The 12,513-nt window shown below is 59.4% G+C and overlaps 1 protein-coding gene across 2 annotated transcripts; it reads right to left on the bottom strand.

The window, feature by feature from the left end:
* Positions 1 to 1,382: 1,382 nt before the first annotated feature.
* NFE2L1 (NFE2 like bZIP transcription factor 1) lies at positions 1,383 to 12,456 on the bottom strand. 2 transcript variants are annotated; one of them, XM_082494797.1, is made up of 7 exons: positions 12,413 to 12,456; positions 11,468 to 11,664; positions 10,538 to 11,049; positions 6,244 to 6,459; positions 5,546 to 5,635; positions 5,001 to 5,162; positions 1,383 to 4,647 (listed from the first exon to the last, which is right to left on the bottom strand). In XM_082494797.1, exons 3-7 carry the CDS (start codon positions 11,045 to 11,047, stop codon positions 3,319 to 3,321), a joined length of 2,307 nt encoding a protein of 768 aa, XP_082350923.1. In that variant the 5' UTR covers positions 11,048 to 11,049; positions 11,468 to 11,664; positions 12,413 to 12,456; the 3' UTR covers positions 1,383 to 3,318. The 2 variants fall into 2 exon arrangements, with proteins under 2 accessions (XP_082350923.1, XP_082350924.1); XM_082494798.1 differs by lacking the exon at positions 12,413 to 12,456 and adding an exon at positions 12,011 to 12,219.
* Between the last annotated feature and the right edge of the window lie 57 nt (positions 12,457 to 12,513).

Genomic DNA, 12,513 nt, shown 5'->3' with positions numbered 1-12,513 from the left:
TGTCAGATGAGAAAAGGCAGCGCCTACGAGCAGCAGTGCCAACAAAGCGGTGGGTGTTAAAGCCTTAGAGAAAGGCGTCTATAACTAAAAAAATACACAGAGCTGATCGGGTGCTGAGCCACAAGGTCGGCATCTCAACATACTTCTTTGAGTGCAGCGGTTTAGCACCAGTCCTGTCTCTTGCTGGTGCACCAGCAGTTCCCAGGAGCAGTTTTCCAGCCCCCAGTTCATTCATCCGAGCTGCTCGTGGTGTTTTCTGCAGGGTCTGGGTTCCTGCCTGGCCTATCTCGAGGCTTCAGAGCAGCCTGTCCCCGTCCCCGCACTGTTCCCCGGGCCGGGCTGCCCGCGCACAATCCCCCACACAAAAGAGCAGCAAAGTCAGGGGCTGCCCTTGAGCCCGGCTGGATGCGAACCCAACGCTGCTGAGCCCTGTCTGGGGAAACGGGGCTGCAAACCCAGGGGTGGGCTGGAGCCAGCGCCAGTTTGGCAACTGCCTGCTGGCTGGTAGCCAGTCCTTCCCACCAGGCAGCGAGGTGGGGATGGCCATGATACAGCCAAAAACTGAGCTGAGGTGGGGTCAGCAATGCCCCTTCCATCAGCTCCGCTGCTCGAAAAGCCAATCCCGCCAGGCAGAGAGCACCCAAAAGCTCCATCGCCTCGCTCCTGCCAGGCCTGCAGGGAGAGGACGGGGCAGGAGCCGGCCTGCAGAGCCCGATATAAATACACTCGTGATTGAATAAACTTTGGCTCCGTCACCAACGCTACAGCCGAAACCTGCGGGGAAGGTAGGGCTTGCGTAACAGCAGCGGCGGCGCTGGCTGCAAGAGGGAAGGGAGGTTTCGAGCCACACCGATGCCATTTGCTCGCCCAGGACACCACAGTCCGGCCCCGGGAGGCAAAGGGGCAAGGAAGGGGACGGGGCTGTGCCAGGGCGGCTCTGACCCGCAGTGGCCACACGCTGCGTCCCAGCCTTTGAACCACAGCAGCTTCAGTGGCTTTGGCCGAGGGACCCATGACTCGGCTCCACATTTAACCAGAAACACACTTTTCCTCAGCTTTGTTTAAGAAGATGCCCTTGTGAAGTAAGGGGAAAAAAAAAAATAAATAAAAAGCAGCTGAGCCAGAGCTGTTTCCCACAACAGTGGAGCCTTTCATTTCCCTCCCCTCTGAGGCCGCTACCTGCAGGTCCGGACGACAGCGACTCCCTCCCCGGACCACGGCTGGAGGCAAACCAGACCTGCTCCAAGCTCTGCACAGCGGAAGACAGCCAGGAGCTACCGTGGGTGAGAAGGACCCACAAGAAGAGGCTGTTTCGTTTCTCTGACGTGCTTATTTATCTTTTACAAAATAATAAAAAAAAAAATCCATGAAACAAATGCTCATACAGTGAATAAGCCGTTTTATTTTTGTCCTGTGCTCACACAATCTCTCTTCTTTCCCTGACAGGTCACAGATCATTAAAATAAAGTTTCTAAGAGGAAAATAATTTAAAACATACGTGCAGGGCTCCCCTCCAACCTCCCCACACCCACATCTCCACCACTTGTGCTTCGTCTCATGCGTAAGTAAAGCCGTTGAATTGCCGGAGTCCGGGATGGGAGAACCCACCGGGGTCTCGGTGAGTCCGTCTCACTCTGTTCGGGGTCGCAGTGAATGCGCCAAACGCCCCATGCCATGCTCCGAAATCCAGCTACTTTCCCTGGAGCCTGGAAAAACGTCCCTGCAGCCAGACATCCTCCCCGTAGGCAGCGCCGCAGGCTGCTCCAGGCCTCCCTTTGCATTACCGGGTTTCCTTCCCTTGAGTTACCACCCGAGTCTTCCCTCCGATGCACCGCCCTCACCCCGTATCACATGCACAGGACTGGCTAGGAAAAGCCTTTTTTTTTTTTTTCTTTTTTTTTCTTTTTTTTTTTAAGCTTTTTCAGTTGCTGGTAAAGTCAGTACACTCCCAGCTGTGCTATATTGTAAATACAGCTTCTAGGATCGTCTCCGTGGTGGAGACGGACAGTGATCAAGGCACTACCCCCACCCCCCTCCTGAAAACAAAGGAAGTCAGACCAACACCTAGGGACAGAAGAGAATCCTATAATGTGATCACACGGTTACACTGAATCTTTATGGCAAAGAGAACATTTAGCAGCTTTGAACGTTTGGGCTTCTCCCTTTTACTCAACACAAGCACTCTAGACCCTATAGGGAAAACCAGGGCTGAAGCCCTAAAATAAAAAATAAAAATCAAAGCGCAGTTAAGAAACAGGAATCCTAACAGCTGTCTAATTTCTATAAGTGACAAGCCCAGGGCCCGGGGTGGGAACCCTCCGCTCCCCTTGTGCTGTACGCTGACCGGGGTGTTGGGGGGAGGCCCCAACCACCCTCCCCTCCTTTCCTCCCCAAGCAGTTCCGCAGCCGGTCAGTGGGAGAAGACAGCGTTTGCATGCAGGCTGCTGCGTGTGCCGGCTCAGCGTCCCGGCACGGCGCTGGCTCGGCGGCAGTGACATGCTCTTGAGTGCGGTGGGGAAACGCATATCGCACTGGTTCTGTTAACCCTCTCCAGTTCCAGACATCCCTCCCCAACCCCCCTCCCCCCCCCAAAAAAATAATCCTAAAGGTCTGCGTGGCCCCCTCCTCCCCCCGAGGCATCACAGCTCCTCCTGACATACAGTAACGGTTCTCCCGTGAGCCCCTCCTCAGACTGGAGAGGGTTAATGGAAGTCACACCACTTGTGTTTCCATGTGTGCACTGGTCTGCTCTAGGAAGGGATGTTGGTTAATCTGGAATTAAGTCAGATTGAATCACACACACCGATGTCAAAACTGGTTCAGGAAAAGGAAGGGGAAAAAAAAAGGGGGGAGAAACAAAAAAAAAAAGAAGAAAACCAACTACCTGAAATCACAGAACTTTGGAAGTTCAGAAAAATGTCTCTCCTATAACTTGTTTTAAGTTCATTTGCTTAAATCTCTTTTCTTATTTAAAGCCAGTTCCTAACAGTAGTTTTTCCACCTCTGCCAATCTCACCACCAGTGATGCCAGCTCGTTTCCTGCGCTCAAAGGATTCCAGGTTGTGGAAGGCGCCGGGCTCGCCAGTGCAGGGTCCGCTCCTCCCCGTCCCTCCCCGTAGGGAGCCCTCAAAACTCAGCCTGCAGGTCCCGCAGTCTCTCCCGCACACTGACCGGCAGCAGTCACGTTTGTTTGTTTGTTTGTTTTGAGACGATATATCGGATAAGAAGGCATGAAAGTTCCTCTAAGTACTTCCAGGCTCAGCCCTTCTCCAGTTCTCACTTAAGCGAGTGTCCCACTCCTCCCGCATCGCCCTCCCTTCACTTCCTCCGGTCCTTCTGTTTCCGCTCCTGCCGCCGGGCCTGCTGGTCCGCCACGGCCCGAGGTATCAAAATGACGCTGCCGTCGCTGGCATACTGCAGGGCGTACTGGCTGGGGGAGTAGGGCTGGCCGTTCTCGTCCCGCAGGCGGCCGAACACTTCTTGGTAGAGGTTCTGCACCTTTTGCTTCATCTGGCGGATGGATTTGAGGAATTCCACCTTCTCCCTGAGCAGTTTGGACTTGTCCCGTTGCAAGTCCTCGACGTCCCGTTCCAAGTTGAGGATGGTGTCCAGTTTCCTCTTGCGGCAGTTCTGGGCAGCCATCTTGTTCTTGCCTCGCCTCCTGATGTCGCGGATCAGGCTCAGCTGCGCCTCGCTCAGCTGGTACTTGGAGAGGAGCTCGTTGAACTCCTCCACGGGCAGGTTGATGATCTTGTCGTTGGTGAAAGGGATCTTCATGGCTCTGGCTCGATGCTCGTCCCTGCTCATCTGCTTATCCAGGAACTCGGACGGCTTCTCCTTGCTGCTCTTCTTCCCGGCGCTGGGCAGTTTGGGCTCCTCGGGATCCAGGGCCCCCGGCGCCATGTTGTAGGTGTGGTTGTGGCCAACATGCTCCAGGTAAGGCAAGTAATGGAGCTGCGACGGGTCCTGGTAGCTCATGCGGCAGAACTTGCTGTACTCTGGCTGGTATCCAACTGCCCCTTCCGCTTCTTCAAAGTCCACGTTTTCAGAGTCTGAGCTGTAGCCGACAGCTCCTTCCTCAGAAAACGAGGAGGAGGAAGAGGACGAGGAGGAAGAGGAGGAAGAAGAGGAGGAGGCTTCTGAGCTGCTCAGAGAAGCAGGACTGTGGCCGGAATCCAGAGAAAGACCTGAGTCAGAATCAAACTCCTCTTCCAGCTGCGAGGCCTGCACCGGGTTGAAACCTTCTTCAATCGCCAAGTCCATCAAGCTGATCTCATCAAGCATGGCTTCGTCTAGAAGACCGCCCAGTGGGTCTGGCAGCTCGGGGCCAGCCGTCTCGTTGACTGTGCTGTTCAACTGCGGAGGGAAGAAGATGCCGCTCAAGTTGGTGGAGCCAAAGGTGGTGTTTAGGCCGGTGGAGTTGTCTGGCGCCAGCTGGAGCAGGGCCGAGCTGCCAGCCATGGAGGGGCTTTCGATTTCGGAGCTGAAGAGGGAGAAGTCCTGTGAGCAGCTCCCCAGGGAGGCCTGATGCAGGCTGACATTCTGATTGATGGGAGTGTTCGGAGCAAGGCTGTAGTTAGAAGTCAGCAGGTCTCCGCTCGTGCCGTTGTACAGGGTTTCTGTGGTTGTGTTGTTCACTTCCATAGCCTGGAAGAGATATGAAACAGCTCGGTAAATGAGCTGCACTTGAGCCCTGCCTTTGCTCCTGGTGCGTGCCAAGAAGAGACAGGACAATGCTTCTAGATCCCATGGAAGGAGCTCTCTCCAGCGGCCCAGCATCATCCACCAGCCGCAGGAGGGATTCCACGGCGGCAGCAACCACGGGCGACACAGTGTCACCGCACGGGCTGGGAGAAAACCAAAAGCAGCTGTGATCAACCCCAAACTATGATTGTCCAGGAACTGGGTGCTTGGGACAGCCGTCAAACCGCAATCCAAGGGAGCGGCAGCACATGCCTGGAGGGGCAAACACCTTCCCACAGCCCCCACCTCGAGCTCACCTGCATTTCCATGATAGACATGAGGTCCTGCCACTGCTGCTCCAGATCGAAGGGCGACTCGGTCTCGGTGAGGAGAGGAGACAGCAGGCCGGTCTGGATGCCCGCGGACCTGCTCTCGCCGGGCACGGCTTCGCTCAGGGTGGAGACATCCGCAGCTGGAAACTAACCACGTGAGGCAGAGTCAGTGCCCGGCTGAGCAGCCGCGGCCAGGGAGCCAGCAATCCCCAATGCCCTTCCACCTCCACGCGGGCAATCGCTTCTCCTTTGTTCAAAGCAAACTGGTTGCAGTTATTCCTCCACAGTTCACTATGAACTAATTAGAAGCAAAGCCAGAAGTCTTTAATTAATTGTGACCACCACCCCCCTGCTAGTTTTGCAGGCACGATGCCTGGAGCCTCCTTAAGCAGGCTAACCCAATTTACTGCCAGTTCTGCGGTCTGGGTTAGGGGTACAAGAGGCACCGAAACCCCGGCGAGCGAGCAAAGGAGAGCCACCACTGCCTCCGGATCTGCCGAGGGGCAGAAGCCATCGCCCCATCCGCTCACCTCCGAATTCTCCCCGAAAGGGAAGGTGGCCTCCAGCAGCCTAAGGCACTCCTCCAGGGACAGGGCTGTCTGATCCTCCGCACCGGGCACCTGATGTAAAACACAAGCAATTGTAGCCCCGGGATTAGGGAGGTGGTGATGAGAAACGAGCTCCTTACAGCAGGGCTTTATTACAGCGCATCCAAAAAGAGCCAGAGGCCCCACCCAGTGCTTCACAGACTCCATCCTCCTGCTCCAGAGAGCGTCAGAGCAGCCCCCGAGCGCAGCGGGGAAAGGAAACGTGCTGCTTCTGCTCCCAGCGAGCCTCACCTACTGCCAGCGCAAGGACTCAGCTACAAGCTGGAGGGGACTCTGCGCCTACCTGCGCCACCGCCTCTGCCAGACAACCAAAAGGCACAGCAAGAACCAGCCGCCCTCGTCCCAACGTCCTGCCGGGTGACGGCCATTACCCTGCCTGCCTCGCTGCAGCTCCCTGGCCCAGCAGGCAGCCTGCCTGCGCTTTCCCAGCATCAAATCTGCTCGTCCACCCAGGCAAACCCTTATCCTGCGGCTCAGCACATCCCCAACAAAAGTCACACGCGATGCTGCTCGCCCCGACAGCCGGACAGAGGGTCCCTCACCTCGGCAGGGGCACAGACCCCCTACACACTGCATCACTGCGGGCGCAGACCCCAGCCCGGCCGGCCCAGGGGTGTTACCTGCGCAGGGAAACTCTCCCCGGTCTCTCCATCAACTAGTAGGTTTCTATCCAAGATCTCATTCCCTCCGCTCCTCCAGCTGTCCCCGCGCTCCCTCCCATCGCTCAGCTCTTTGTCCACTTCGCTCTCTTTCTGACGGTGGCTGTAGTCAAAAATCTCTCGCCCAGCGCCGAGATCAATATCCTGTCTCCACAGGATGTCAATCAAATCGATGTCCTGAAAGACAGACCAGATTTCCTTCAGCCCTGGGCAGGGTCCCCACCCAAGGGACACTTCCCCCCCCCGCCCCCCACGGAGGCTGACCCGCAGCCCACCCGCCGGGCACCTCCGCCCGCCTTCCCTCTGCGACCCAGGGGGGTTCTGCCTCTGGAGAGCGGTTCTGCATGGCGGGTGAGGCCGGCCCTCCGTTCACCGCCGTCCATGGCCGCCCGCCCACCGCCGGCAGAGGCGGTTGGGGCCACCGGGGCCCGCGTCGCGGCGGTGGCTGCGCCGTGCCCGCCTTGCATCAGCCCGTGGTGCCATCCCGGCCATTTGCATAAGGGGTGGGGTGCGCCGGTAGGAAAATCCCCGCATTTCCACCCACCTGATGCAACTTCAACCACCACCGCCGCCACCGTCGCCGTCCCCGGGTTGCCCGCATCCCGCAGCCCCCCGGCCACCCCCGCCACCCTCCCCCAGCTAAGGAGTCTGCCCTACGCCCGAGCCGCCTGCCCCCGCCCCGCCGCGCCTCCCCCGCCGGCAGCATCCCCGCAGCACCGGGGAGCGGCCGCCCTGCCCTTCCCCCTCCCAGGCAACGGCCCCGGTACCTTTCTCATGTCCCCAGCTGCCGCCCGGGCCGCGGCACACGCCGATCATGGTCCCCGGAGGGTCGGGATGGCCGGGGCGCGGCGCCGCGCACGCATCGCCGGTCGGGGCGGCGGCTAGGGGAGCCGCGCTCCGCTCCGCCCCACCGGCCACAGGTGCCCGCGGCCCCGGTGCTGCGGCGACGGCAGGAGCCAGCCTCCCCCCCACCCCCCCGCCCCAACACCACCACGCCGCTCGGCTGGGCCGGGCTCGGTTGGGCTCGGCTCCCGCCGCCCTGCCCGGGCCGGGCTGCGGCGCGCCCCGCCCGCCCCTCCCCCGCCGTTACCGTGGCTGCGGCGGCCGCCAAGCCCCGCCCCCACCCCCGCCCCGCCGGGATGCGGCGCCGCCGGGCCACGCCCCCCCCTCGCCAATAGGTCGCCAAACCCCGCCCCGCACCCGGGCGGCGGCGCGTCACCGCCAATCCGCTCCGCCGCGGGGTGGGGAAGGACACCGCCCTGACCAATCCCCGCCGACGGGGGCAGCCGCCTCGTCCAATGGGAGGCGGCGCAGCGGCCGCGCGGCGCCCACCGGACCGCTCCCCCGCCCTAGCGCAGCGGGCCCCGCCTCCCTCCCCCCCCGGACCCGGCCTCGCCCTGCACCGCACCGCCGGCGGGGGGGGCGCGACTGGAGCCCCCCCACGAGGAGGGAGGGAGAACCGGGGTGACCTTGGCTCCCCCTGCCCCGGGAGACCCCAGCTCCCTCCCCACGGGAGACCGGGGCCCGGAGGGGACCATATTCCCCCCCCTCGTACAACCCAGGAGCAAAGCCCCCCCCCCCCCCCCCCCCCGACCCTCGCAACGGGCACCGGGGGCGGGCGGTAACCACGGGCGCTGGAGAGGCAAGGCCAAGTGTAAGGAGATCCCCCCTCCTCCCCTCCCCAGCCCAGGGGAAGGGGGGGGGGGGGGGGGGCAGGGGCTGAGCACCAGCAGCTCATCACATGTCTGGCGGCCGCGTATTTTTATCCTCCTGTTGTGGAGACGGCACCGGGCAGCGGGTGCCTCCCGCCGTCCCCACCCCCAATGCTGCAGAGGAAAATCCTTGGGATTAAACCCAGGATAACGAGGAATGGATTTAAAAAAAAAAATAATAATAATAATTTGAATTCCCCATTTTGGCTGATGCCCAGCGCCCACTGCAGCCCTCCCCCCCCAGCCCCGCACCGCACCCAAGGGCGAGCTCCAGCTCCTAAAATTATTAATAAACAGCCATATTCCCCCAGCAAGGTCGCACCTGGCCCACACAACCCGCAGGGAATTGCTATATTTTAAGTGCCAGAAAAATTAATGGAAAAATTTAAACCCCGGCCCTAAAGCCATCTGTGTATCATCATCATCCTCCTCCACCTAACGAATGTGGGGGGGGGTGGGGGAGGATGGAGCCCTGCAGGTGCTTTTCCAGAGGCAGCAGCACTGGGAGCTGCACAGCATTCCCGTCGGAAAGGCTGGGCAGCTGCGCAGCATTTCCCAGGGAGTCAAGGTTCCAGACAAAGACACCAAGGAAAAAAAAATAATAAATAAATAAAACACCGAACCAACCCAAAAAACCCCACTGGGGTAACGCTTTGAAATAAGACTCGGTGCTTTGAAGCATCACAGCAGCAGCGAGTACGGTCTCGGGGCCCCAGGGGACAAGAGGGCGGCGTGACGGCGTGACAGCATGACGATGCGACGGCATGACGTGGGCGTGCGAGGCGGGCTGGGCGGACGGGATTTCCTGGCGCTGGGTGCCCGGGCGCTGTGCACACCTTGCAGGTGCAGTCTCACCCTCCCCTCCCACCCAAGCCAGGGGTTTTGGGGGGAAAAAAAAAAAAAAACACAAAAAAAACCACCACACCAGAAAATAGAGACCGGGGGAAGAGGACAGGTGCCTGACCACCTGGCTCAGGGACGCTGTGGACCCACATCTCCCCACCCTTCCCTGAAGTAGCAAGCGGAGGGGCGCACTTCCCACCCGGCATCACCCAGGAGTTTCGCTCCTGACAAGTCCATCCCGAGCTGGCCGTGCGTGCAGCTGCATCCCAAGCCCAGAGCAGCTCGGTGCAACAGCATCGAACGCAGGACTGTATTTTTAAAGACCGAAATTAACACTGCTGCTTTCCAGCGGCCCGTTTTCAGCCTCTCACCACTCAAACCCGCAGCATTTCTCTCCAAAAATCTGATCCCGGTTTCTCTATGCTGCACTGGAAAGGCTCCCCAGACCTGACGCCCTCAGCCAAGAACACCAGACTCGGGGAAGGACAGTGAAGTCTTCCATGGGCTGCCCGTGACCTTGTACGAGGCATTTCATCAAATTCTTCCCTATTCCCTAGACAGGAAATGACCCCTCTCAATTATCAGGGAAGAAGCTGAGTGTGTGAAGGTTTGCCTGGTGTTCTGCAACCCTCCAACCAAAGCTCCTCTCGTTCACACCTCCAATGTCGCCTGTGGTGGGGTTTTCATTTTGTCCCGCAGCCCAAACACCTCTGGAGCCAGGAGATCCCTGCGGGAAAGGGAAAGCTGCCCACAGGTACAGCCCAGGCACCGTCCACAGCAGCATCCCGCTCCTCATCCGCCAATACCGGACCCAAAACAATCATCACCTTCGTCTCTCTGGCATGCACGCGTTCACACCGCTTTCCTCACTCCATTCCCTGCCTGCTGCCGCACCGAAGCCACATGACAAAAGCCCCCGGCATCCGCGACAGCTGCCTGCAGAGCTGCCCACCCCTCGCTGCAGGGGACAGGGGTGGCAGCAGTCGAATGGGGCTTTCCCCATGCCCAGACGCCTCCAAGACACAATTTACAAGACGCAAGAGCAACGTTGGATGGGCCCAACGCTGTAAATCAGCACTAACGTCCCCCACACGGCGGCCAGGGAGAGGCCGAACATGCCGTGACAAAGAGAGCAGTGCCAAAAAGGAAAAAGAGCAGCAGCTCCCAGGGACCAGCATTGCATCACAGCCTCCGAAAGGTTGTGCTCAGAAAGAAAAAAATAAACCCCTTTCCAGTTCACCTCTCCCCACCCGTCTGTGATGAAAACCAAGCAATAAACATCACCACTGGATGAACTCCAGAGCCAAGTAACCCAACCACCCGCTCGACACCTGGGATGAGGCTGTTACCCAATGCCCCTGTTTATTTCCAGCCGCGTTTTATCGGTTTCACAACACAAAGCTATGCACACAGGTTGAAATGCTGACCCCAACCCTTTCTCCCCTCCTTTCACTATTACTTTCAGACCAAGAATAAAATAAACCAAAAGGAAAACCCACCCCGCACATACCCCTGGAGCCCTCTAACTGATCTGTCATTTAGTATTACACCATTCCGAAGTGGGGACCCACTTTTTCCAAGTGCTAAACACACACAACGTGCAGAGTACCACTTGCTTAGATGGGTACCAGAGAGCAAGAGCCCCCCCAAGGGCTCCTCCCCCCCCCCCCCCCCCCCAAGTGAAAGAAGGTCCTGCCTACCTCTTTGGTCAGGTCTCCGTTCACCGGAGCAGCCACCGCTCCCAAATCTTCCAGTTCTTCCCCAAAGCCTTGCTCTGCTCCACTCTCCCTCACCCCGTTGTCGGGATTGCTCCCATCCTGCAGGCCGCTGCCGTTCTCTAGGGCGATGCCGGCGCTGGGCTGGCTACCAGACACAGAGCCTTCGGGGTCTCTGTGCACCAACCAGGCGTTGACTTCAGTGGTGGGCACCTGAAACCTGTCCAGGGCCCTCACCTGGTTGAGCAGCCTGCGAGCGGTGAAGTAATAGTCCAGGTCTACGCTTTTTGGGTGGATGCCATATCCATCCAAGGTATTACGCAGGTTGTGAAACTGGGTCTGGGTGTAAGCGGAGCTCTGGCCAAGAATGATCTCCCGGAGAGGAGGGAGCTGCGAATTCAGGTAGGTGTCCACGTCCACGCGAACGCCGATCAAGCTGAGCAGAATGGTGAACTGGATGAGGCCTTCGGTGAAGTATTTCTTCAGAGAAAGCATTTCTGGCAGAGGAGAAAAGAAAACAGGTGGAGGGTTTGGGAATTAAAAAAAAAAAAACAACACACAAAACAACAACCCAGCGTCAGATGAATTCTCCACACAACAGGTTGGTTCGGTTCGTCTTTCCTCTGTCCCACTTCCAAATAAACAAAATAAAGCAATGATTTCAGTGTTCAGGTTATCACTAAACAGGATAAAAGTTTAAAGAATATTCAAGACTTTGCGTTCCAACGAGTTTGTTTTTCTTTTCAAACTCTGGACCTCACTGGTCGGCCAGCAGAGTGCAATTAAAGATTTAAATTTCACGAAGCAACAAACCCTCCCCAGAACACAGCCTCCACCCTCTCTTGCCCTTTCCTCTTCTTCAGAACTGTTGTACAACACAGACCGGGCAGCCACATAAAAATCCACGTGACTTACTGTCAAAAAACTCCACATCCAGCGACTTCCTCTCACCCCCCCCCCCGATTCCCCACGCTCCAGGACGGGGGTCCGCTCCCTCCGACAGCCGGCTGCTCTTTTCTTCCCTTCTTCTCGTCTGCGACGCTTCTTGAAGGAGCCTTTTACCAGCCAAAGGTCCCGACCATGGGAAGGTCCAAAGACTCCTCCGCTCCTGGCTGCAATTTCATCAGCAGCTGAGACATAACCAGAGAGCAAACGCGATAACGCGCTCACCAGGCACCTCCCAAAAACATCGCACATGGACCTACTACACCGGGAAACAGGGCGGTCGCCCCACGCGTGGGGCCCGGGGAAAAGCCAAGAGAATTTCACTCGAAAAACTGATTTTCCTGACACGAGAGGGGGCACAGAAACACACACACACACCCCCCTCGCCCCGGCGGAGGCTACCTCTGGTGACAATACTGTCCGTGCTTCCCCTCCCGGAGCTATTCTTAGGTTGGTGCGTCAACTTCCCCTCTCTCCCAAGGAATCCAGCCCCGACTCCCTTTCACTCCTTACCCCGCTTTCCCGCAGCTCCACAAACCGCCACCCCCCCGGGGCGGCAAAACACCCCTGGACCAGCGCCCGACCGGGGGCGGGTGAGGGTCCGGGGCTCGGCCCGCCCGCCCCCGGCCCGGTGGGGCGGCTCCCGGGAGGAGCTGCCAGGCCCCGGTTCTGCCCGCTCTCCCCTCCCGGGAAGGGGGGTCCCAACGCTGCCGAGCGGCGGGGCCATGCGGCCCCCCCGGGCCCTTTAAGAACCCCCCGCGCGCCTCGTGACCCGCCCCCCCCGCGCGCGGCCTCGCCGTCCCCTCAGCGCCCTCCCCTCACGGCCGCCCGCCCCGCGCCCCCCTCAGCGCCGCCCGGGCCGGCTCGCACCCCCCGCCCCGCCGCCGCAGCCCCGACCCCTCCGCCCGCCGCTACCCGCTCGCCGCTGACGCTCGCTCGCTCCCGGCCCCGCCGCCGCCGCCACCGGCCCCGCTCCCGCTCCCCGCCCTGGCCAACCACCTCCCCCCTCCCGCCTC

The sequence above is a fragment of the Vanellus vanellus genome, assembly GCF_965231255.1.
Source record: "Vanellus vanellus genome assembly, chromosome: 24".
NCBI lineage: Eukaryota > Metazoa > Chordata > Aves > Charadriiformes > Charadriidae > Vanellus > Vanellus vanellus.
This window is presented reverse-complemented; position numbering and strand designations above follow the sequence as displayed.